We start from the raw sequence: 26,596 nt of genomic DNA, 5'->3' as shown, positions 1-26,596 counted from the left end.
TCTGTCTTACTCACTCTAGCGCCCTCTCTCTCTGTCTTACTCCCTCTAGCTCCCTCTCTCTTATTCCCTCTAGCTCCCTCTCTCTCTGTCTTGTTCCCTCTCTCTCTATCGTACTCCCTCTAGCTCCCTCTCTCTGTCTAGCTCCCTCCCTCTCTCTCGGTCTTACTCCCTCTAGCTCCCTCTCTCTCTGTCTTACTCCCTCTAACTCCCTCTCTCTCTGTCGTACTCCCTCTAGCTCCTCTCTCTGTCTTCCTCCCTCTAGCTCCCTCTCACTCCCTCTAGCTCCCTCTCTCTCTGTCTTACTCCCTTTAGCTTCCTCTCTCTCTATCTTACTCCCTCTAGCTCCCTCTCTCTGTCTAGCTCCCTCTCTCTCTGTCTTGCTCCCTGTATCTCCCTCTGACTCCCTCTCTCTCTGTCTTACTCCCTCTAGCTCCCTCTCTCTGTCTAGCTCCCTCTAGCTCCCTCTCTCTCTGTCTTACTCCCTCTAGCTCCCTCTCTCTGTCTAGCTCCCTCGAGCTCCCTCTCTCTCTGTCTTACTCCCTCTAGCGCCCTCTGTCTCTGTCTAGCTCCCTCTCTCTCTCTGTCTTACTCCCTCTAGCTCCCTCTGTCTCCCTCTCTCTCTGTCTTACTCCCTCTAGCTCCCTCTCTCTGTCTTACTCCCTCTAGCGCCCTCTCTCTCTGTCTTGCTCCCTCTAGCTCCCTCTCTCTTATTCCCTCTAGCTCCCTCTCTCTCTGTCTTGCTCCCTCTCTCTCTGTCTTGCTCCCTCTAGCTCCCTCTCTCTCTATCGTACTCCCTCTAGCTCCCTCTCTCTGTCTAGCTCCCTCTCTCTCTCTGTCTTACTTCCTCTAGCTACCTCTGTCTCCCTCTCTCTGTCTTACTCTCTCTAGCTCCCTCTCTCTCTGTCTTTCTCACTCTAGCTCCCTCTCTCTCTGTCTTTCTCACTCTAACTCTCTCTCTCTCTCTCTGTCTTCTTACTCCCTCTAGCTCCCTCTCTCTCGCACATTAAACCCCGGGGGGGGGGGGGGCAGGACCCCCCCCCTTTTACACTCTCTGCCGCTTTCATGTGGTTTCTCTTTTAAAGCTTTTCAAGATGCAAAAAGAAATCTGTGTACAAGGCACCAGCGAGTTTGTAGACGTGAGAATTTTACGATATGAAACAGCTAAAGTAAAAGCTAATTTCCAAGCGGTTAATACCCCCCCTCCCCGGCCCCCCCTCTTTAGCACCGTGTCTTTTTCCATATAAATGGCGGGGGCCCCTCATTACTACACTTTTCAAACTTTAACTAATGAGAACATTTTAATTCGAATAGGTGAGAAAATATCTTGGTTCGCTGTTGTTTTTAAAGCGGATCGAATCTCTCCGAGGCCTTCGGGTGCGGTGCAGGGGGTGCCATGTACAGCAGTGGCGTCACTGGGGTTGGTGTCACCCGGTGCGGGTAACTCATGGTGTCACCCCCTCATGACTTACCGCATGGACCACCTCTGTCGGAAATGTACGGTGCTATGTACTGTCTTACTCCCTCTAGCTCCCTCTCTCTGTCTAGCTCCCTCTCTCTGTCTTACTCCCTCTAGCTCCCTCTGTCTCCCTCTCTCTCTGCCTTACTCCCTCTAGCTCCCTCTCTGCCTTACTCCCTCTAGCTCCCTCTCTCTCTGTCTTACTCCCTCTAGCTCCCTCTCTCTGCCTTGCTCCCTCTAGCTCCCTCTCTTACTCCTTCTACCTCCCTCTCTCTCTGTCTTACTCCCTCTTGCTCCCTCTCTCTCTGTCTTACTCCATCTAGCTCCCTCTCTCTGTCTTATTCTCTCTAGCTCCCACTCTCTCTCTTACTCCCTCTAGCTCCCGCTCTCTCTCTTATTCCCTCTAGCTCCCTCTCTCTCTCTTACTCCCTCTAGCTCCCTCTCACTCTGTCTTGCTCCCTCTAGCTCCTTCTCTCTCTCTTACTCCCTCTAGCTCCCTCTCTCTCTGTCTTGCTTGCTCTAGCTCCCTGTAGCTCCCTCTCTCTCTATCTTACTCCCTCTAGCTCCCTCTCTCTGTCTAGCTCCCTCTCTCGCTGTCTTACTCTCTCTAGCTCCCTCTCTCTCTGTCTTACTCCCTCTAGCTCCCTCTCTCTGTGTAGCTCACTTTAGCTCCCTCTCTCTTGCTCCCTCTAGCTCCCTCTGTCTCCCTCTCTCTCGGTCTTACTCCCTCTAGCTCCCTCTCTCTCTCTGTCTTACTCCCTCTAACTCCCTCTCTCTCTGTCGTACTCCCTCTAGCTCCTCTCTCTGTCTTCCTCCCTCTAGCTCCCTCTCTCTGTCTAGCTCCCTCTCTCTCTGTATTGCTCCCTCTAGCTCCCTCTGACTCCCTCTCTCTCTGTCTTACTCCCTCTAGCTCCCTCTCTCTGTCTAGCTCCCTCTAGCTCCCTCTCTCTCTGTCTTACTCCCTCTAGCTCCCTCTCTCTGTCTAGCTCCCTCGAGCTCCCTCTCTCTCTGTCTTACTCCCTCTAGCTCCCTCTGTCTCTGTCTAGCTCCCTCTCTCTCTCTGTCTTACTCCCTCTAGCTCCCTCTGTCTCCCTCTCTCTCTGTCTTACTCCCTCTAGCGCCCTCTCTCTCTGTCTTGCTCCCTCTAGCTCCCTCTCTCTTATTCCCTCTAGCTCCCTCTCTCTCTGTCTTGCTCCCTCTCTCTCTGATTGCTCCCTCTAGCTCCCTCTCTCTCTATCGTACTCCCTCTAGCTCCCTCTCTCTGTCTAGCTCCCTCTCTCTCTCTGTCTTACTTCCTCTAGCTACCTCTGTCTCCCTCTCTCTGTCTTACTCCCTCTAGCTCCCTCTCTCTCTGTCTTTCTCACTCTAGCTCCCTCTCTCTCTGTCTTTCTCACTCTAACTCTCTCTCTCTCTGTCTTCTTACTCCCTCTAGCTCCCTCTCTCTCGCACATTAAACCCCGGGGGGGGGGGGGGGGCAGGACCCCCCCCCCCCATTTACACTCTCTGCCGCTTTCATGTGGTTTCTCTTTTAAAGCTTTTCAAGATGCAAAAAGAAATCTGTGTACAAGGCACCAGCGAGTTTGTAGACGTGAGAATTTTACGATATGAAACAGCTAAAGTAAAAGCTAATTTCCAAGCGGTTAATACCCCCCTCCCCGGCCCCCCTCTTTAGCACTGTGTCTTTTTCCATATAAATGGCGGGGGCCCCTCATTACTACACTTTTCAAACTTTAGCTAATGAGAACATTTTAATTCGAATAGGTGAGAAAATATCTCTGTTCGCTGTTGTTTTTAAAGCGGATCGAGTCTCTCTGAGGCCTTCGGGTGCGTTGCAGGGGGTGCCATGTACAGAGGCCTGCTGGGGGGGGCGCAACCAGATGGTGTCACCCCCAAGTGAGGGTGTCACCCGGTGCGGTCCGCACCCCCCGCACCCCCCTAGTGACGCCACTGATGTACAGAGGCCTGCTGGGGGGGGGGGGGCGCAACCAGATGGTGTCACCCCCATGTGAGGGTGTCACCCGGTGCGGTCCGCACCCCCCGCACCCCCTAGTGACGCCACTGGGTGAATTAGTATAGTGAAGTATGAAATTAATTTGAGTGGTGGACACGTTAGTCTATTGTTTGTATTGAAAAGGATAGTGGAGGGGTGTTTTGGAGCTCATTGCAGTAGGAGGAGGCTTGGGATGAGTAAAAGGGAGGTGGAGGGGGAAGAGTCAGAGAGAAGGGTTTAGAAAGGTTTATTTTTGGGGATCAGAATAGTAAAAGAGGTATGAGATGATGCAAGGAGAGGTAGAGTAGTGATTAGTCTATAAAGGGTTATTTTGTGATCATAGTAGTGGTATGGGGTTTGGGATGAATGAGAGAGTGAAGGTAAAGAAAGGATACATTGATAGAGGTATAGGGGGAGAAACAGGGTAGTGCATTGGAAAGAGTAGTAGAAAGAGGTTTGAGATGGGTTAGAGAGTTGAGGTAGAGGATATATTGAGAGCGGTATAGGGTGAGAAAGATCTGAAGTTCTATAGTACTTAATAGGAAATTGTCATCTCTTATATGAAATGAACAATTGCCCGCATACCACTCAAACCTCTCTCAACCTTAAAACAGTGCTGTGAACAAGACATATTGGTGTAGATGTATTAAAAGTCATGGCAAGTCAGGAAGAAGGTTAAAGCCAGGAGGTCACACAGCAACAATTAGGGTATACTCAGCAGAGCACAGGAAGCTTAAGTGTACCCAGGAAGACGTTTATATTTTAATCAGGGATGCAATCTAGCAAAGTTTCCATTACCTAAAAATGCTATTTTGTGGAGAGTAGCCTGTAGACAAAGTGCATGCTGTAGCACCAGCAAACAGAATGGAAAAATGAATGTTTTTATTGATTTAGGTCCCAAATCTGAGACCACAACATAAAAAGATTACATAGTCACAAAAATAAATAACCCTTCTAACCAGGTTGCAAAACAAGGTTCTTAAAATGACAATCATCATACTATATCATTTAATTTGGTTGAATTCATCAGTATAAAATCCTTAAATTTGTTGATTGAAAACCGCATATTGTGCAACCTTGATATAAATTAAAAACATCTTAAAAAATAAAATAATTCGCAACAGTTTCATATGGCGGATTAATTAAAAGGCAGTGTGATTCATGTACAATGGAAATCTCACTACATATAAATAATGGTTTTAAAAACTTGAGTTGTTGCAAATATAACACAGGGCAGACGAAAACTGCACGATCTAGGTGCTGGATTCCTTTTGAGGATAGGGGGCAAAATCTTTCATTTTTCTTGATATCCCAAGCTCCCGTCACACTCCTTAATGGCAGCCTTTTAAGTTTAATAAGTAAAAACAAACAGCAAACTTTGTGCTATATATTCCAACTCAAATAAGGCTGCATTTGTTTTATAGTGCGTGAGAATCGGACCCATTTATTCCTAATCTGGCGAAAGCATCGGGCCATATCTAATTGCATGCGTAACTCTGGACTTGAGCCCTTAAAAAAAGCTTTAAATTCCAGACAAGGCAAGGCCCTAGTGTGTCATGCTTTAATTTAAATAGAACTAGGGCACTGATAAAATTTCCCTGAAGATGCTCTCTGGTAGCTGCTTTATGAATATGTCTCTCTGGAGAAGCTTTCTTAACCCCTTCGCTGCTAGGCCTTTTCCCCCCCTGTGCGAAGCCTTTTATTGGCTATTTGGGGTAGTTCCCGCTTATGCCCCTGTAACCTTTTGACCACATAAGGTATCCACGCCAAATTTGCGTCCTTTTCTTACAACATCATGGGGATTCTGAAGGTACCCAGGGTTTGTGGATTCCCCTGGAGGGGACCCAGAATTTAGCCAAAATATAGCTACATTTTGTTTTTATTGGGAAACATTGGAAAAAAGGGCTACAGATGAAAGCGTCTGTCTGGTTTTTCCCTGCAAATGGTATCAACAAAGGGGTTATGGGGTTGAAATCATCATTTTCCCAGCTTTCAGGGACAAGCAGACTTTTGTCAGAAAACCAAAAATGTTTACCCAGTTTTGGCATTTTTCTGGGCCTATTTTTGCTGTTTATTGTGCTCTCAACATCCTTCCAGTTAACTGTAGAAATGAGTTTGAAAGCAGTAATGGATCCTGGAAACCTATACAGTTTAGAAAAGTAGACAACATTCTGAATTTAGCAATGGGTCGTTTGTGTAGATCCTTCACGGTTTCTTTATAGAAACTAACAGTTGAATATAGGAAAAATTGAAAATTAGTTGAAAAAAACTAATGCCATTTGTGTAAACGTTTTCACTTGTAGCTTCTTCTAATTATGACAGCTGTTTGAAAACAATATACTGTTACATCCGCTGGACTTTTCTGGTTGTGGGGATATATAGGACCTGTAGGTTCACCAAGAACCCGATGAACCCAGAGCCAATACCTGAGCAGTGTCTTGCAATGGCATTTTATTATGTACCAGGTATATAGCAATTAATTTGGGAAAATATATAAATGGAAAAATCGGTATGAAAGACACCTATGTATTTCTGAAATTGGAACAAAATATAGACTTTAAAAACAGTAGATATTTGCACATTTGTGAAATTGTGAGTACCCATACTAGCATGAGAATTATAGGTCATTTTTCAAAATGACTTCTTTTTTACACATTGTCTTTCATTTGGAAGGCAGAAATGCATCGACAGTCAACAGGTAATAAGAGTTGCTCTACAATTCTGTGTTACCCCAAGTCTTCTTATAAAAATGGCACCTCACTTGTGTGCGTAGGCTTTGTGCCTGCGACAGGAAACGGCTCAAAACGCAACGTGGACCCACTTTATTTTTACAGCGAAAACTGACCCTTTTTTTGCAAAGTGCCTAGCTGTAGATTTTGAACCCTAGCTCTGCCGGCACATAGGAAAACCTAGCAAACCTATACATTTTTGAAAACTAGACACCCAGGGAAATCCAGGATGGGGTGACTTGACAGGCTCTCATCAGGTTCTGTTACCCAGAATACCTTGCAAACCTGAAAATCTGTAAAAAAACAAAAAACAAATTTCCTCACATTTCTGTGGTGGAAAGTTCTGGAATCTGCGTGGATCCACAAAATGCGACCCACCCCGCATTCCCCAAAGTCTTCAGAGAAATTGTACCTCACTTGTGTGGGTAGGCCTAGTGCCCGCGACAGGAAACTGACCAAAATGCAACATGGACACACCACATTTTCACAGTGGAAACTGACACTTTTTTTGCAAAGTGCCCAGCTGAAGATTTTAAACCCTAACTCTGCAAGCACCTACGGAAACCCAGCAAACCTATACATTTTTGAAAACTAGATACCCGGAGGAATCCAGGATGCGGTGACTTGACTAGCTCTCTCCAGGTTCTGTTACCCAGAATCCCATGCAAACCTAACATTTTACCAAAAACACACATTTCCCTCACATTTCTGTGGTGGAAAGTTATGGAATCTGCATGAATCCACAGAATTCCACCCACCCCACGTTCCCCAAAGTCTTCCAATAAAAATGGTACCTCACTTGTGTGGGTAGGCCTGGTGCCCGTGACAGGAAACGGCCAAAAACGCAATGTGGACACACCACATTTCACAGTGAAAACTGACCCTTTTTTTATGCAAAGTGCCTAGCTGTAGATTTTTAACCCTAGCTCTGCTGGCACATCCGCAGAGAGTTCCTTAACCCCTTCTGTGTGCACTCAACCGAGAGCAGTCGTGCGCAAAAGTGCTTGTGTGCGCAGGATGGCTCCCCGGTGTCCTGGCACATAGCACAGGAAATCCCTCTGGTGCAGGCACCAGAGGGATTTCTTTTTCTCCCCTAAAGCCTCGGGAGCTGGGGAAGAGCTTCCCCAGCTCCCGAGGCCCCCCTACCCCCGTTCCTGTGAAATGACGATCAGCGCACAGGTTGCGCTGACGTTATTTCACAGAAACCAAAACTGAAATGAGCCTTAAGGCTCATTTCAGTTTCACTTTCTACGTGCTCAAGTCGCTCAGCGGATGATAGCCATCAGGCACAACACATGTGCTGGTTAGGCCAATTTCCAAACGAAGCGCACTTACAGAGACCAAGCAGTTCAACCCACAAAGTTTATGGAGAATTTTACCCTCAACAGTGTTCATGAAAGCCCAATGATCAGTTCCCACAATCTCCATTGCATACCACAGACTGGGCAGACATTTTAGGCAAAACATAATGAGTGTGGCAAAGTGTCTCCTCCTGTGAGCATTATAGAACCTTCTCAAGTAGGTTAGGACTGAATGTCTTCCCCAAGTATAAATAGTTTTCGACCACTTACGCTTCCACCAACCCCCAAGTACCTGCGAAAATGTATTGTCTTTGAATTATGCTTTTTGCTTTTGGAAATGTTCATTTTTAAAAGATTTAATCTGCATAGGATTGCAGTTGGTCTAGTGATCTAGACTCTTTTCTAAAATGCTTTCTGCAAATAACTTGCCAGACACTTCCAGCAGTGTTATTTGTAGGTAAATACTCATCAGGGCCCGATTCCGATCTCATTCGGAAATCATAATGAACGAATCGTTTCCGGAATGCTTTCCATACAACTCGGATCGGGGGAGTCCGACCGAACAATTTGGATGCATCCGTATGCATCCGGATAGGATTTGGTCGGACCCCCATTGACTTCAATCGGAGCCTGTGTTTTGAACGTTAATACAGGGTTCCCATTGAAGAAAGTGGAGGATGGGGGAAATTGTGCACCCTGTGGTGGGCACCCCATGGTGCCTGCCACACTGTGCATGATTGGGAAGAAGGGACCCATGGGTACCCCCCCACGGCCCCGTTTCGAAGGGCCCCGGGTGAAGGGGGGTCTGCTATGGGACCCCAAAGACCGATTCTGACAGCAGTTTTGTTCCGGGCTAACCAAATCGGAAAGTCTGTCAAAATTGGTCATCGTACTCACTCGCTCTGAAACCGAGTCCATAGAGCTATACGAATCGGCTCCAGAAAGGCTCGACCTGTCCGAATGACGTTCGGAACCGAGTCGGACAGCCCTAACGGTTTTCAGGCATCGTACTGGGTCGTCCAGAAGTGTGTCCAAATTGGTCGGAAACAAGAGCTCCGGATCGTATTCAGCAAACCTGAATCCGATTCGGAGCCCTTCCGACCGATATCGGAATTGACTCCTCAAAAGGGATCTATCTAAATAAAGGATTTGCAGAGTTCTGTGCAGAACATCCATGAGGTAAGAAGAGATTTAACCCACTATCAACATCCAAGCTGGGCTTTGGGAAATGTAGGCTTTTCAGGTTAAGGAGGCTGCCAACAACAAAGATTTGTGCTCCACCAATCAAGAAATCCCTTGGCACGAATAAACCGCTCAGGACTGTAGCTGGTGATGGGTATCGTTGGTGTAGGGTAGCTTTGCTTGGCACGGGTAGGATAAGAAATGTGTAGTGCAGGGTTCAAAGGAGCCGGTTGGTGGGAGAGATTACCCTCTATCTTCACTAATGTTGCTACCCTGTGTGCCTTTATTTTTTGGCAGCAACAGGGTTGTTTTATTATGAAATGTGGTGTTTGTCCTGGCTGGCATCAGATCTCACCGTGTGCTTAGTTTATCACGCTCATTTTATGTTCCTGCGCACTGGAGGGGTGTGTTTATCTAGTACAAGGTAATATTTTAGCAGATGACGGGATCAAACATGGGCCGCGTGCAGTATAATTTATCTCGCGCACACAGAGGCGCTGTGGTAACAGGTTTACTCTGGTTTGCTTCCAGCCCGTGAGGGGTTTTGTTGTGGTTACATTGAGGGGCGGCTTTATTGATGCACTGGGAGGGCTGCATACTATGTCTGCTAAGACAACACGTTAGATAAAGAAGAAAGCATGGTAAAGCGTGCCACGGTTACGGGATTCCTTGAGTGGTCTGAAAGATAAGAGGTAAATAATATCTAACATTGCGTATGAATTACAGTCGAAAGTGTACGGGTCTTGATATTGTAATTATCAAAGGAATGAGGGGGCGCATCAGCAATGCTGCACCGTGCAGGGACAGGCTCCCAATGCAGAGGTGCACACTGGGAAGTTCACACTGGCTCAGTGGATGCCTGCGGCGGTGTGAATCCATACATCAAAGCTGTGTGTGAGGATTGGTAGTGAAGAGCTTTCCTCCATCTCATACCGGAGACACTCCACAACTGTACAATATGCATAACTAAATACACACAGGGGCAGATTTACAAGCCCCTTGCGCCTCATTTACGCCGCTGTTGCGTCACTTTTGTGACGCAGCAGCGCGCAAATCCTGCGTCATGGTGCGGGGTACTTACAACGTGACGCATCTGGGAGATGCGTCACATTGTAAAGCCCTGCGCCACATATAGGCTTTCCTGCGCAGGGGGGGGGGGGGCATTCCGGCGCAGGAACGCCTCCTATAAGTGGCTGAGTGAAATCTCCAAGATTTCACTCAGTCACTTTTAGGCCAATGCTGCGTCAAAACCCTACGCCTGCTTGAAGCAGGCGTAAGGCTTGACGCAGCATTGGAAGAATAGGCCCCCCCAGAGCATTGCTGGAGCTGCGTCGCGCTTGCGACGCAACTTCAGCAATGCGCCACCTTTACGGCACAGATGCGTCACGCATTTATAATGCGGAGCATCATGGGTGGCGGAGCTGCGGTGCACAATTACTGGCGCATCCCTGCTGATATGCAGGGATGCGCCAGTAATTGTAAATCTGCCCCACAATATGTATGTGTGCTTCCTTCACATTTGCGCCACCCTCTTGAACAACCATTGTATATCCCTCGGCACCTCTGCCAAGCACACAACTATAGCAGTAACAGCAGCATACCGATAGAAGCTTCGATCAGCCTCCACACCACATCACTGCCTCTCACACTTACTCGTTTGGGTCCCGGGTTCATCTGGCTCCGTCCGGGGTGGGATGTAAACCAGTACAGCCGGGATGCACAGAAGATTTATTGTCAGAGCAACGAATGTTGGAAACTGCAGCCTGTTTAAAGAAAGGAATACAATAATTAACTTATAGAACTGTGAAATATGAATACTGCGTTTTCCGACAGCCTTCGTAACTGTGATAGGAACAATGTGTTTCACTTGGTCTGTGCTGGCTCTTGATTCATTACAATATGAAACACGAAAACCTACATACATCTGCACCTAGCTGCACTTGAACAGAGAGAACACACGCTAGCAACACGTGACCTCCTCTCCATCCACACCCACAGAAGCCTTGCATTAAGTTTCACGCACATATATATCTCAACCTTTCTAACTCCATAAAACTCATCATAAATAGTTCACAGCTCATCAATTAGTCGTTCCTAACCCTCCTCATTTTTTATCTTCTAAAGATGGGCCTCAACCATCGTTCTCTTCATCTGGACTAAAACAAAAAAGAACAAAACAAGCGTTGGTCTTAGTCATGTTGTACACCAGTGTGGCTTCTGTTTAGCATGGCTAAAAGTTAGTGGAATAAAGGGGAGCAGAGTGTCGTAAACTGGAGTGTAGATTGGAGTATTATGGAGTGGCATAGAAAGTCGTAGAGTGGTGTAGAGTGGAAGTGGAGTGTCATGGAGTGGAATAGAGAAGAGTTGTGCAGAGTGTTGTGGAGTCTCATGGAGGTAGTGGAAGGGCATAGAATGGAGTGCTAGAGAGGAGTAGAGTGTTGCAGAGTGACGTGGCATAGGGCGTTTCAGGGCAGAGTGGAGTGGCGTATAGTGTGTTGCGTAGAGTGTTCTAAAGGTACGTAGAGCAGAGCAGCTTGTCGTGGAGTGGAGTACAGTGTTGTAGAGTTGAGTGTTGTAGAGTAGAGTCAAGAGGCATAGAATGGAGAGTAGTGGTGTAGAGTAGCATAGAGTAGTGTGTTGCAGAATCGAGTGGAGTAAAGTGGCATGAAGGGAGGTGTATTGAGTGTTGTAGAGTGAAGTAGTGTCATAGAGTAGTATAGAGTTGAGTAGAATGTCAGAGAGTGAAGTAGAACATCAGAGTGGAGTATTGTGGAGTGGAGTGTCGTAGAGTGGACTGGAGGTAATTAGTGTAAAGTACAGTGGTGCAGAGTAGAGTGGCATTTAGTGCATATGTTTAAGTGGTGCAGAGTCCATTGGTGTAGAGTATAGTGATGTATAGTGGCACAGAGTGGAGTGCAGTGGCGTAGAGTAGATTGTTTCTGACTAGAGTAAAGTGGCGTAGAGTGGAGTGGTGCAGGGTAGAGTGCATAGGTGTAGAGTGGGCATACAGTAGAGTGGTGTCACGTGCAGTGTCATGGAGTAAAGTGGTGCATAACAGTGTAGAGCAATGTAGAGTGTAGTGGAATAGAGTGCATTTGTGTAGAGTGGCAAGAGTTGAGTGGTACAGAGTGCAGCGGTGTAAAGAGCTGAAGCATAGATTGCAGCGGTGCAGAGTAGAGTGGCAAGGTCAGTAGCGGAGAGTGCAGTCTTGGAGAGTGCAGTCTTGCAGAGTGTAGTGTTGGAGAGTGTGGTGTTGTACAGTGCAGTGGCGCACAGTGTAGTGGCTTATGCTAGAGTGGTGCAGAGTACAGAAGTGCAATGGCAAAGAGAGCAGGGGTGCAAAGTAGAGTGGGGTAGAGTGCACTGTCATAGAGTAAAGTGATGCAGAGTAGAAAGGCAAAGAGTGAAGTGGCGTACAGTGCAGTGCCATAAAGTGCAGTGGTGCAGAGTAGATTAGAGTGGCGTAGGGTGCATTGGCATAGAGTGGTGTAGAGTGCAGTGGCAGAGTAGAAGGGTTCAGAGTAGAGTGGCACAGAGTTCAGTGGCAGAGAGTGCAGTGCTGTAGAGTAGTGTGTCAGAGTGCAGTGGTGTAGAGTGCATAGAGTGCATTAGTCTAGAGTGCAGAGGCAGAGAGTGGTGCCAATTAGATTGGCACATAGTGCAGTGTCGTGGAATGAAGTGGAGTGCAGTGGGTGTAGTGCAGCAGGGTAGAGTGCAGTGGAGGGACACAGGGTAGATTGCAGTGGCATGGAGTAGTATTGAGTGGAATGGCTCAGAGTTGAATAGAGTGGCGTATACTAGATTGTTTCAGAGTAGAGTGAAGTGGAGTAGAGTGAAGTGGTAAAATTGGAGTAGAGTGCAGTGGTGCAGAGTAGATTAGAGTGGCTTAGAGTAAATTGGCGTAGACTGCAGTGGTGCATAATAGAGTAGTATGCTGTAGAGTGAATTGGCATAGAGTGGTGTAGAGAAGAGAGAGAGGCGTTGAATGGCTTGGAGTGGTGCAGAGTAGATTGCAGTGGTGTGGAGTGGTGCAGAGTAGAGCGGAGTGGGATAAAGTGGAGTATGCATGGTGTGGTAGCGCACTGCCATTACAGGAAACACAACTTCAATTGAAATGACCATTACATTTGCACAGGCATACAGTTTTACAGATAAAAGTATACAGAGTACAAACGATAATGGGTGGAAATGTCATCAACTAGTGTATTGATTTGTTTTGATAGTATTAAAATATTTGTTTCCACCACACTTCAAATTTACCAGAAAATGTGCTTCATTTGTGCTTTCTATATTCTGTAGTATCTGTACAGCTCATTTACAAATCTTTACATATTGTTTTGTGCTAGAAAAAATCACATCGTACAGCATCAGGCCTGGGAGGAGTTTGGGAGCTCTGCTATGCAGAAAAAACTCTGTCTCACTACGCAGAGTTCAGCGAGCGCCAGAGTGCAGTAAGTTGCGGTTCTGGTGCTGATTTTTAGCGCTGGGAGTTTGGCCTGCACTGTAAAATCAGTGTGAATGGCACAGCACGCAAGGCAAAAGGGCGCTGCTTCTATCTGCTCAAGCGGCAGGTTTCTCAACGTGAGTGGTAGCGACCTGCTGAGACCACCCTGTGTTGAGAAATCTCGCCAAGTGGTGGTCTAGTGTGTGATATAATGTTGATGAGCCACGTAGGAGGAAAAACTCTGTGCCGCTTTGCGAAGTTTTTCAGAACTCTGAGCACACCCCAAGAAGCCAGCATAATTGTCACATAAGTCCTCTCATTTTGAAGTCAGAGAAAGTAAAGTAAACACCAAGCTTCCTGGACGACATAGCATGCCATTTGACCTCTATCTTTGATTGCAGAGCAAATGTGACAAGATAAGAACAAGGTTTAAAGGTGTGTTTACAAAAATTTAGTACTGGTGGAAGAATACAGTAAATGGGATTTGGGCAAGGGAAGGGACGAACTCAAGCTGGATAGCCTAAAACGAAAAAAGCCATTAAACAGAAAGCAAGCAAATGTGAGTTACAAACCACAAAGCCAACGGTAAGCGATGGGCAGATTGCATTCCCGGTGAAGCTTTCAGAATGTCCCCAAGATGTTGTTAGCAAATCGGAACGCTGCCACTCTGGAAGGATTAGATCTACAAAGTGTATCAATGTCTCCTATGATAACCCTTTGTGGGCACCCAAAGCATTCCATACCACTGTCAAAGTGACCGGTGGTAACTCGCACAGATTTGCAATAGCACAACACACAACGTAAGGGTCGGAGTCACTCATGCAAGAAGAGCCACTAGTATATAGTAGAACAGTGGTTAACCCATGGTGATTCTGATATGTTAAGTGACCCCAATGGGGTAGCTCTGCTCATACCCTAATCAATCAGTGACCAACAAAGCAATCAGTGACCAACAAGGGTGCTTTCTTTGTATAATTTCCCAAACACACCCATTGGTTCCTACTTTACATTCAATTGGTCTTCTTATTGAAAAGCTGGCAATTGGCACCCTTAAAAGGATGACCGTAAAGTTGAATCACTTTTTACAATTCACTGCAAGCCAGCAAGGTGAAAGCAACATTATATGAAGAAAAGTAAGTGTGACCATCCAATCTCATCACAACCACATTAGGTGTACTACAGTATAAAAGCAGAACCAGAACCTTAGACCACGAACACCATTTCACAAAGAGTGACTTGGACCCTCTAATCTAATGTCTGGTAATACTATGGTTTTTAAAAGGTCATAACCATTATATCTAAAAACACAACACACAGACCCAAACCATAGCCCACTATATAAAAACAAATGCTAAATTCACCACATATGTGGGCACAGTCATTGTATATAGCTTTTTTAGACATGAAATTGAATCAGCCATCTTGTACAGTGTGATTTTAGTCTGGAACTACATCATTGCTGAATTTTGGCACAGTTATTTGTTTATTTAAGCTCAGAAGCTTCGGGGGGCACTGCGATCAATGAGAGATAGCACAACAGGCGCATGACCAAATGGCAGAGGCAGATATCAGGGAAACCCGGCTCTATTGGATACCAGACATTTTAGGCCATGTAACGATGCTATTCAGTCGAGACGGGAGTGACGGTGCATCTGCCATGCAAGTCTTCCTTTTGGGGTTTTGGGAGATGATGAATTTTATTAGATAGCAACCTGAAGTATTTTTTTTGCTTTTTTGTGGGCAATGCTTTTATGCAGTACAGGGATGACAATTTTGGCTCTGTATGCATTTATTTTGTGAGTCATACTATTCTTTTGTGTTCGCAAAGGTGCAGGCATTATGTGAATCCACAGCTTCTTCTGTGTAAATATGTATTTGTCATGCCTTGCACATAATCCACCATCAGAGGCCTAATGTGCAGACTTTAACAAAAAGAATTGTCTCTAGCTCAAACAGGTATAAGGTTAATACAAAAAAGCACGTACACGGCACGCAATGGTGCGCCAAACGCTTTGCAAAATGTAATTGATCACCAGATGTTGACGGCTCTATTCAAGCTTTTAGGGAGGTGACATTTTTGCACACGTGATAATAACATCCCCAATTAATTGGCTAGTGGAAGGGCTGTTGTCTGCAGCAAGAAACAAAAAATGATGCTTGCAAATATAAATAAACGGAGTAAAAAAGGTTTCCTGTTATTACGCAAATGCATGTTTACATCACAGACATGGTTATCAAACTATAAGGTTCAAACTTGTACACGTCAATTACAGACATCACATATATATCACCCTGGTGTTACTGCATCGAATGGACCTCATCAAAACTGACAGATGCCACAGGTGTCATAGCCAGCCTGCAACCTCTCTATATTTAGCCTGGTACTGTGCTTCGGTACATGCTTATTGGGAATTAGTGGTTCAGAGACTGAAAGGGTGTGGTGGTGGAACTGGACCTGGCCACATGCCTGTTGGGGATTGTCAGGAAGCAAAAGGGAAGAAAAATGGAATGGAAATGCATGCACCTGGCCTTACTGCTAGCAAAATGGCAGGTTTCTATTTAATGGATGTGCTCGATCAGTCCTAATGATCAGGGATGGATCAAAGATGTTAAAGAATGGCCGGGTAGTAGAAGAAATCTGACTTTGGCAGCAGGGGCGGCTGGTGCTCAGGGGCGAGATAGGCGTCGAACTCCCACCTTGGGGGATTAAAAAAATGCAAAATGGAACACCGACCAGCTAACCATAAATTGTGCTGGCTGTTCAGTAAATAAACATGTGTAAATCTGGGTATTTTCTTTGACGGGGCGGGGAGGATGGCCCTTGGCTCTGCTGCGCATGCTTTTCTGGCTGGGAGAAGATTTCTACGACCTTCAGCCAGAAAGCATGGCAGTGACGACACACAGGTGGGCCCGGTCTATTTTTCACTGCCAGAATGGGGTTTTATTTTGGGCGTTATTCACACGGCCCAGGGTGGAGTCAGAAGCTCTCCATTCATTTCAATGACTGGGGCAGGGCAGTCCGGTTAAAACAATGTATGCGTGGGGGAGTGTCACTCACTTCTGTCTCTTCCTTCCAGTTGCTAATTTTTTAGGTCGAAGCCTGCGTTGCAGCACCTGCGCTGCTGCAGACGAGAGTTCTTGTAAACAAGAAGGGGCATGAAACCATGCCCCTTCTGCCATTGGCCGGCCTCGTGAAACGGAGGCCTGCCATTGGACAATGGCCCTGTTTGGATGATTCGTCCGACTGTGATCCCTCCTTTTGAGGACTCTGTGACCTGACTTCTGGTGTCGCAAGCCGATTTCCTGAAACATCGTTATGGCAACCACGAGGCCTGTCACGGAGTCCTGGAGGGGAGGGATTCCGTAGCTGTTCCGGCTATTTAAAAAAAAATTTTTTTTTGAATTTTTGCTGTCATTCCTGCGTGTTCCTCTTCGGTGGAGGAGGTAGGGGAGAGGTGGTGCTGGTTTAAATAAATAGCCTGTATTGCTTGCTTGACACAAGAGAGAGGCAATTACTTGCAATGTGCTCAAAGTGGTCATTATTAATGTTATGATATTTCCTTTTTCAGCATCTGGCCGCTAAATGGAATCAAATGAAGGCTTCAAGGCACACTGTCATTCACGTCCCATCATTAGGTGAGTGTGTTTGTTCGTGTTTGTTTTTTTATCTTATGGCAAAACGTAACTATTTCCCAGCACATCAAGGCTCACTGGTGGGGGGACGGACCCACATGCCAGTTCAAATTGGCCTCGGCAGGGAAAATGTTCTTCGGAGCAGTGAGAGCAATAACGCCGGGCCTGTGCACCAAATAGCTTTTAATTTGGGGATTAAGCAAATCGGGCTATTACGGAAGCGTGGTGGGGGGCTGAGGAGGCAGTGCTTCGGTGCAACGACGTGAGGTGGTGGGTTTAATTTGCTTGTTGTTGTCACCGAGCGAGGTTGGGAGTTGGGCACTGTGCCCTCCTCCCTCCCGCCACCCCCCCATCGCTTGCACCTAGGCTTTGTTTCCCCTAGGCCCGGCCCGACGCGGCCAATAAGCCGAGATATTGCTTGTACACTGTTTTAATCAAATGTGCAGTCAAAACGATAAGCTACATTATCTGAAATTATGTAGTTCTAATTACGAGCAGATGGGATGTTTTATTTGCACCCAGGGCGTCTGAGCAAGAGTTAATGCTGTGTGAACAGGAATAATTAAGAAGTTGAATAGTGACTTTTTTGCGCCTAAATAATCTGCTGTTTCACGTTAATTAGCACTAATGCAATTATTTAATTACATTTATGAATTGGGGAACTTAAAAAGCTGTCGTTTAGCCGAGCAGCGGTAAAGTGGGTGTTTGAAAGGGACTCGAGAAGATTCCCAGGGAATGTTCTGGAATTGCGCCTTCGGCTTCTGCCAAGCGTGAGCTGCTGAAAGGTGCATTTCGGGAATAGGATGTTTATTTTTATTGCTTTTTTGTTGGTCATGTCGCAAATTAATTTTCCTCTCAGGTTTTTATAAGCTGTTTATAAAATGCACACGCTGAGCTATGTTGAGAATAAGGGAAAGGGCTTGGTGATAAATGTTTGATACGTTTTAAAGCTGATAAAATGGCGCTCTTCTCAAATGGCAAACTAAACAGGCGCCGTTGTTTTGTTTTTGTTGAAACAATGTGCCTGTGATTAAGTGTATAATTATCAAGACCTAAGTTCATAAGGGTTGGTGCAGAGCCCGAGTCACCAGGAGCAGAGCCAATAACAGTCTGCTTGTGTATTTTTTTTATCCTATCATTTTTATTGAGTTTTCCACCTAAAAATAAATCGCGAAAATGTCTGTGTCCTACAAGCATATCATTAATAATTCAGTGCTATGGGTGGCACAGTATAAAAAAAGAGGTCGCAGGAACGAGTAAACAATTAGCATTTTATCCCCAATCTCCCCATCTCTAATTTTAAAACCAATATAGATATGATAGGCTACACCACGTCTGCCGACTCGAAATGTGTGTAGAGTCCACATGTGAGAAGCTAAAGCGCTGCACGTATTATAGTATTTATGCGGTCAGAACATTTCACCATTATACACCAGGCGCACTCCAAAGGCCCTCATGGCCATGGAATGGTGCAACCAACATTGATATCTTATGTGTATAATTTCGGATCTCACCACCACAGCGCACAGGAGACAGTCTGAATACCCAGCAAAAGGTACAATAGAGGAGGACTCCATAGTGTTTCAAAATATTTTTAGTTGTCTGGGAGCACCATTTTTAGTGGTTAGTTAGACAACACCGTCCACAGTGGCTGATAGCAATGTGTGATGGGCTGAGGACCTCTCTTCTTCCACTATGAATCTAACATGAGTTTTGCCCGACTCTAAACAGTTAATAGGCAGCCAACCTTGGTTTGGTATAGTTAAAAGGGACGGCGATGACCCAGCAGCACAGGGGTGGCATCTGAGGGGATGGGCATACAGAGCCCGGGCAAAAAATGCTCAAACCAGTCCCCTTTTTCGCCGTGCACTATCTTTCTCTCTCGTGAATTGCCCTGTGCGTGTTGCAGTTAAGCTTAGGGAGCTGGGAAAGTGACAGAGGCACCAGCAGTGACCCTGTGCTTTCAAAATCTGCCTCCAATGACTCCAGCCCACAGAGAAAAAAAAAGAGTAAATAGCCAGTCCAGCCCTGGTGGGATTTCCTATGGTGGTTTTCATAGTAGTCAGAACGGTTCCACCATATGTTCTGAAAGTCACCCAGTAGCCACAGCTGCTCCAACACAGAGTGCTTGTTTGAGTATATTATAGAGGGTTGCAATAATTTCCTTCATGCCACAGGCCATTTTGACACATTTTTCAATCAGGTTAGTTCACTGGTAGCAGTATTTCTCACAGTTGGTTAAACACCAGTGCCACAACTGTATATAGTGGAAATGCTCAGTTTCGTCTGGATGGAACTTCCATTTGCATGTCTTAAAAGGTAAGACCGTGGTGCTGTAGAACATGTAAAATATAGTCAGACACTCCCTCGTTCCATTTAGCAAACAGAGCAAATTCCAATGCAGGCATGACGGCCAGATTGTTATGGATGGAGTAGGTGGCAAGGGGCAATGAAGTTATATGTAGGCGCTTCATGAGTGTGTCCAATACTATTAATTTGATGTTCGTGGGATTGGCTATGTGAGCACCTTAGGGTCTATCTTGTTTTTAAGGTGGACCGCTTCTCGACTGAAGGGGAGAACGAAAGGTATCCCACTAGTCGGTGAAATTAGAAACTTTCCATCCCAGAGTGCGCAGGTGCCAGCAAGGGTGGAGTTGGAGTCTACCCACACAAAGCAAAATAGTGCTGAGGTGTTTATAATTCAGGGTTAAGTACTCTCACACACACAATTCAACCGCAGTAAAATTCTAGTTTATTAGCAGTTGGCAAGCATGAACAAAACCAGCCTTGTTGCAGTAATGTGCAATAATGAGCTGCATCGCTAAATACTAATAAGGTTCCAAAGGCGAGACTGATTGCATTGCAAATGCTTTTTTTATTTGGGAGGAGTATAAATTTAGCAATTCAAAACCACGGCAGGCAGAGAGGGATTTTACCTTTCTAGTAGTTGATTCCGATCCTGTCTGTGTCTCGATTGCTCTTCTGTTTACACCATACCGCTTGTTTATTTGTGAAGTATTTTCCCTAGGTCCCTCGCAATTAGTACCTTGTGCTATTGGCACATAGGCGCCCTGTGAGTGAAACAAAAAACTTCAGGCCTTTCCCGTTGTAGGCACTGCTCAGTTCTCCTATCTTTGGCTAGTAACGAGTAAGCGTTGAGCATTTTGTTGTTGATAATTTACAGCAGATTATTGGGTTCGGGCAACTAAACTTTTATCTTTAGCCAGGGAGATCTTAATGCAATAGGTCTCGCATTTTACAAAGTTTGACCTATTGGTATTGTAAATAACTATGACTTTTATTAATTCAGGTTTTTAAAACACAAATAAAAGGCATTATCATTTACAATGTCAATAGCTCAAAATCTCGCAAATGCGAGACCTATTGCATTGCAAATGCTTGTTTAATGATTGGTGTGCTGGGGGAAGAGTCAAAATCCCGCATATTTCAGTTCCGCCTTCGCCACGCTGTCTGCAGACTCGAGGAGCCCAGGCGCAAGAACGTTCCATAGGTGAGTTATGTAATACTTACAAAAATCAAATAAAACGATTTTGAATAAAAGCCTTCGAGAGTAATGACTGAGCACTCTTTAAGGCTTTTATTCTCCCACTGCTCTTTGTGTTCGGAGCGGAGGTAAAGGTAATTTCGATTTCTTTAAGACAAGTGCGTGTGTGTGTATGTATGTTTCTACATTTGACCTTTGTGGCTTCTGGCATAATCGTTTTCTCTGCATCACCTCATGTAAATGCTAAGTTATGTTGTTGGCCTTGACTACACGTTTGTTTGTCTTTGCTCAACCGTTTAGGTAGTTCCGTTTGTTTTTAGAACTTTCATACGAAGGTAACAAAGGTCTCGATAATCAGTTCGTGATCGTGAGGATATGCATTTATTCAGATGAGTATCCTGAGAGTGGCCCTGGGTCAACTCTGACGAGACTCTTGGGTAAGATGGATGGGATTCACAAGCAACTTAAATTCACGTCCTAAATTAAAGTAAAGTGACTTTTGCAAAATGAAGCCAGTACAGAAGGCGAACCTGTTGTGTTCTAGTGTTTGACGCCAGCGGCGCCGCGTACGAATAGCGTGGCACCACGTGACCCCGGTTAATAAATAGGGTCCAGCCACGGACGTACGCCAGTCTGGTGTCCGTGTGATTATTGCCAGGAGTGCATGGGGTGCTCGTGCCCCAGGGATTCGCTCGCTAAGCGTCTACGCACGTGTGTGCCTGGCAGGGAGCCTGCCTCTGTGGCAGCGTCACTCGGAGGTGAGCCGCTCTGCCCCGCAACCGAGTAGGCCCCATCTGCGCGCACGCACACACGCGTGCAAAGCCTCGCGCTGGGAGGGGCCCTCTGAGCCCGTACGCGAGCAGAAGACCGGCGGGCCTACATAGTCTGGGCCGTGCACAAGGCCCGGCTCCACTCGTGCGCCTAGCCATGCCCCCTTTCTCTCCACGGCCACGCCCCCTTTTCATCGCGTGTCCCACGAGGGGGGGAGAAGAGACTCCTGAGGCTGGCAAATGATTATCCCCAGGCCCTGAAAACACGTGGCCGAGTGAGGAGCAAGTAAATCGCGTGCCAGCCCCAAGTCACGGCAAGGAGGCAAAAGGAGCAACCCAGCAAATGCACCACAAGAAATAAGAGCCCATAACACAGCGCCTTGAGAGCCAGGAATTCCCCATCCAGAGTGCCACAGGCCACCGCTCATCAACAAGCTGCGGCACAATCAACTCGTAGGCTAACCAAAGGAGCGCTTCCCAAGGTCACAGCTACGCCCATTGGAGTGCAAGGCCAGGACATGGCCACCATACCCCTAATTGAGCCGTTCCTCGTGGAGGGATCACCTTCATCACTAGCCCCGAAGTGGAAGGACTGGGTGGACCGCCTCTTCATATTTTTGAGGCAATCAAAGTGCACAAAGATCAAAAATGCGCTATGGGGTCCTTCATCTAGGAGGAAAAGATGTCCACAATATAGCTAAAACATTAGTAGAAGCACCCCCCAAAAATCCCATCTCACTCATCAATGCCCTGAATGCGTACTTTGAGCCCATGGCCAACCAGGACTACGAGAAGTTCATATTCCGACAGGCCAGACAGCTACCGGAGGAGTCGCTAGACACGTATCACGCCAGGCTAAAGAACTTAGCGTCGACTTGCGGATTCGCCGACCCCACAGAACAAATACGCGGTCAAATAATCCAGGGCTGTGCCTCCGCCAAACTAAGGGAACGCATTCTGGAGGAATCGGGCAAGCCGTTAGCGGACATTTTGACCCTAGGACACACCAAAGAGCTCTCGAAGGCCCGTGCAGCTCATATGGAAGCGGCACTCCAGGCGCCGGTCAAAGCCGAACCGGTCAACAAGCTGACGGTGAGATCCCCGACAAAATGGAACAAAAAGGGTGCAGGAGCCACTGGGGGAACCACGCCAAAGACATGAGGGTACTGCGGGGGACAACCCCACACTACGCCGACGGAATGCCCTGCCAGAGGAAAACGGTGCTCGGGATGTGGGCGCATCAACCACTTCGAGAAGGTCTGTCGCTCCAAGAAATTTCGAAAACCCAGACAGGTGGTGAACGCTGTGCCAGACGGGGACCCCAGCCAGAGCGACATGGACGATGACGAGGAGGAGGAGAGGACGGTGCACAGGGTGCACATGATTGGTACCGCCATCCGAAGAACCAGGCGGCTACCCCAGTGTGGCATCCGGGTAGGTGCACAAAAAGTCATGGCCGTAGTGGACATGGGAGCAACCATCAACCTCATGGCTTCCACCCTGCACCAAACACTAGATCCACTGCCAAAGCTCAGCCCCTCTGCCATCACCGTGTTCGCATACGGACAGGACACACCTCTCAAGATTCGAGGAAAGTTCAAAACATCAATCTCGCATGGGGACAAGTCCATCACCACCAACGTCTTCGTCTCGGAGGATGGGCAAGGCATGCTGCTAGGGTGCCGAGCAGCGGAGGACCTGGGCGTGGTCACATTCACCTTCGGGGTGCACCAAGAGTCCATTCAACAACTGATATCGGAGTTTGCTGACGTGTTCAAAGGAATCGGGAGGTTCACCGGGAAGCAAATACATCTGCACATTGATCCGACTGTTCAACCGGTGGCCCTGAGACACCGTTGAATTGCATTCCACCTAAGGCCCTGAAACGACCGGATTTTTAGGATAGGCAGCCACCAGCCGTGGCTAACCCAGTCGTCACGTAAACACACTCTTATCAGGCCGCTATTTACAAGACATTTAGAAGACTCACCTGAGAAGGTGAAAAGAGGCTATTTACAAGCCTATACAATTAGAGATATAACTAACATCTAAGGAATTCCATGTATTATATCCTATGATCTTTACTTTATAGCCCCACGGCAATCTGACCTGGGCCAACCTACCCCCTCTTGCGTCGGAGGGCAGTTTATTCTCTTTATAGTCGCCAGACTTTTCTGATTTAGAGTCACCAGACTTTTCTGATTTAGAGTCGCCAGACTTTTCTGATTTAGAGTCGCCAGACTTTTCTGATTTATAGTCGCCAGACTTTTGATTTAACGTCGCCAGACTTTTGATTTAACGTCTCCAGACGATTCCCTAACTCTTGGGATCAATATCATCTATACTTCCCACTGGTGAACCTGTTATTCCCCAATGGCGTATTCTATAGGGATCGGCGGTACACCTAAGGTACACTGACGATATTTACTATTCTTAATTTAGAAGAGCTATCTGATTAGAACATTTGAGAGTTCCTTCCAGCCATAGGCTACACAATCTCTCATTTCTCAGTTACCTGCTAGAAGGGTCCACTCACCTGCTAACCTGCCAGTATCTGGTTAAAAAGAAAGGTTAGTCCTGTCTTGGAAACAACACTCAAACATATGTAACTGGGGTCTCTTTATTACAATAAACTAGAATGACAAAACATTATAACAATGATCTATGTATGAGCAATACAGTAAGAGATTATTAATGCAAGTGGAGATCTGAATGACTAATGCTCTATATAAAGAATTCAATAATAATCATGGCATACAAATAGCTGAAAGAAAAGTGATTAATTGTGAGCTGAAATAAAAGTGATTAATTGTGAGCTGATATAGTAGAAACATTTTAAGAACACCTCACCCTATTAAGAAGGGTCCAACTCTCTGTCCCTTTCTGGTGGAACTAGGACTCTTTCCATCACCATGGCATCACCACCAATGGCTGCTGTCTGTTTCTCTCTCCCTGGTGGAATCAAGGCTCTCTCCTCCTGCACCATCACCAATGTGCTAACTTCACTCCACTGGTTTAATTACTCCAAAAGGTCCAACTGGCAGCTCCAACTCTTCCATCTGACTGGCAACTGCTTACTTCCACTGCTGTAAATCATCTGACTGGTAACTGCTTCAGCTTCAAAATCCATCTCACTGCTCTGCAACTCCAAAAGCCTTCTAAACGTTCTCTTCTCTTCCAGAATCCATCTCACTGTTCCCTTCTCTTCCAAAAACCATCTGACTTCACTCTGCAACTTCAAGAGCCTTCTGACCGTTCTCTTCTCTTCCAAGATCCATCTGACAACTCCGCCTCTCTACACTTTGATAATATAGAATGCTCTCTACTCATGGAAATTTCCAATCGTAGGCCGACTCCCACCAAATTCCTGTACCAGTCTCTGGCTTCTCACGCCGTCGGCAGTGGCCACCTGCTTGTTGCGTCTTCCACCAGTGAACAAAATACATTCCTTCGATAAGGGCCGGTCTCGACCGGTTTTCCTCTAGCACACAACAGGCTTAACTATAAATATTACCTATGCTCTGCAAGCGCCTCTGTCAGCAGAGGCAAGACAAAGATCGCTGCTCTCTAGTTTAGGCCTTTAGGCCCGAAAAGAGGCAAGGAAGGCACAGAATCATGCCAAAGCCAATAGGCAAACCTACAAATAGGCTAAAATAAAGGATTCATAGCTATATACTGAGATGACATGCCAAAGCAAATAGGCAAAAAAACGCTACAAAATAGGCTGAAATAAAGGAAAAGTAATATACTGAGATGGCAGTGGACTATTAGTCATCACTAATCCAAAATAGGGCAAATTATCCGGGCGTTACAGGCCCTCCGTCGAAGAAGAACTCAAGAAGCTGGAGGCGGCTGGAATAATCGAAAAGGTGACAGGCCCCACCCCCTGGGTGTCCCCCATTGTGGTCACGAGAAACCCTAAACAGCCGGGAGCAGTGCGGATCTGCGTCGACATGCGACTTCCCAACGCTGCCATCAAGCGAGAACGTCACATAACACCCACTATTGACGACCTAATAGGGGAAATGGCCGGAGCCAGCTGGTTCTCCAAACTAGACTTGCGGTCCGGCTACCACCAGCTGGTGCTTGATGAAGAATCACGCAACATCACGACGTTCTCGAGGCACGAGGGGCTCCGCAGATACACTCGCCTCAGTTTTGGGGTGTCCAGCGCGGCCGGAGTTTTTCAAAATGTCATTCAAGAGCTCATTGCAGACATCCCAGGCGTAATCAACGTCAGTGACGATATCATGATCCATGCCCGAACAATTCCTGAACACAACAACAGATTGACCCAGGTACTTCGAAGACTCCGGGAAGCCGGCCTCACGCTCCACAGAGAGAAGTGTGAGTTCCTGAAACGAAAGCTACAATTCTTTGGATACACGTTCTCAGGGGAGGGTGTCAACCCCGATCCGGATAAGGTGAAAGACATCAAAGAGGCGGCGGCCCCCACCACTGTCACCGAGGTCCGGAGTTTTCTCGGAATGGTAAACTACTGTGGGAGATTCATCCGAGATCTGGCCAACCTGACACTACCCCTGAGAGAGCTCACCAAAGATGCCACGCCATGGCAATGGGGCCCCGAGCAGACCAAAGCTTTCCGAGCAATCAAAGAAGCCCTCTCCGATGCCACCACGCTGGCCATCTTTGACCCCAGGAAGTTGACGCTCGTGGCCGTGGACGCAGGTCCTGTGGGGTTGGGGGTCGTACTAATGCAAAGACAGCAGGCCGATGAAGACTGGACCCCTGTAGCGTTTGCCAGCCGGTCCCTCACGGAGACCGAACAAAGATACTCCCAAATTGAAAAAGAGGCGATAGCCATCCATTGGGGGTGTAGACACTTTCACCTATATGTGTACGGAAAGCCCTTTGTAGTGATCACCAACCACAAGCCGTTGGTTGCCCTGTTCTCAGGGACCTCCACAAAGCCTCCGCCACGCATTGAGAAATGGATGCTCCAACTCCAAGACTACAACTGCAAGGTGGAGTATCAGCCCGGATCTAGAAACCCGGCCGACTACCTGTCACGCCATCCGCAGGCGGCCACTCTGGAAGAAATGGAGGATGCGGAGGACACTGAGGCTTATGTGAGATGCGTCACTGCCAGGTTATGTCCAATGCCACTATCTCTGGAGTCCATCGCCGAAGCCACTCGAGAAGTCGACTGCCTGCAAAGGGCCCGCACAGCACTTCAGAGTGGGAACTGGCATAAGGCCAAAGAGGAATAGAAAGTACTGACCCCAGAGGCGCAACGCATAATGGAGAGCCTTCACCATGTACGAGAAGAACTTAACGAAGACGACACCGGGTGCCTGCTACGAGGGCACCGGCTGGTGATACCCTCCTCCCTAGCGGCTCAAGTAGTACAACTAGCTCATGTGGGCCACCAAGGAATTGTCAAAACAAAATCCAGATTGGGCACTAAGGTCTGGTTCCCACTCATGGACGATCTCGTGGAGGCCGCAGTAAGAACCTGTGCCGCCTGTCAGGCTGCAGGTGAAGGACCGCGAGCAGCACCAATCATAGTGGAGCCTCAGCCCCAATTCCCCTGGGAGTACGTCAGCCTTGACTTCGGCAGCCTTC

At 47.0% G+C, this 26,596-nt stretch overlaps 1 protein-coding gene across 3 annotated transcripts in view; it reads right to left on the bottom strand.

Moving 5' to 3' along the window:
• SLC67A1 (solute carrier family 67 member 1) overlaps window positions 1-26,596 on the bottom strand; it is a 1,118,404-nt gene that overhangs the window by 364,641 nt on the left and 727,167 nt on the right. For all 3 annotated transcript variants that reach the window (XM_078682895.1, XM_078682893.1, XM_078682894.1), the window contains exon 6: window positions 10,312-10,421. In XM_078682895.1, coding sequence (XP_078539021.1) covers window positions 10,312-10,421 — 110 coding nt within the window. The remainder of the gene's footprint in view (window positions 1-10,311; window positions 10,422-26,596) is intronic.

This window comes from Lissotriton helveticus, chromosome 3_1, assembly GCF_964261635.1.
Source record: "Lissotriton helveticus chromosome 3_1, aLisHel1.1, whole genome shotgun sequence".
Classification (NCBI taxonomy): Eukaryota; Metazoa; Chordata; class Amphibia; order Caudata; family Salamandridae; genus Lissotriton; species Lissotriton helveticus.
The sequence above is the reverse complement of the archived record's forward strand: the minus strand, read 5'-3'. Positions and strand labels throughout refer to the sequence as shown.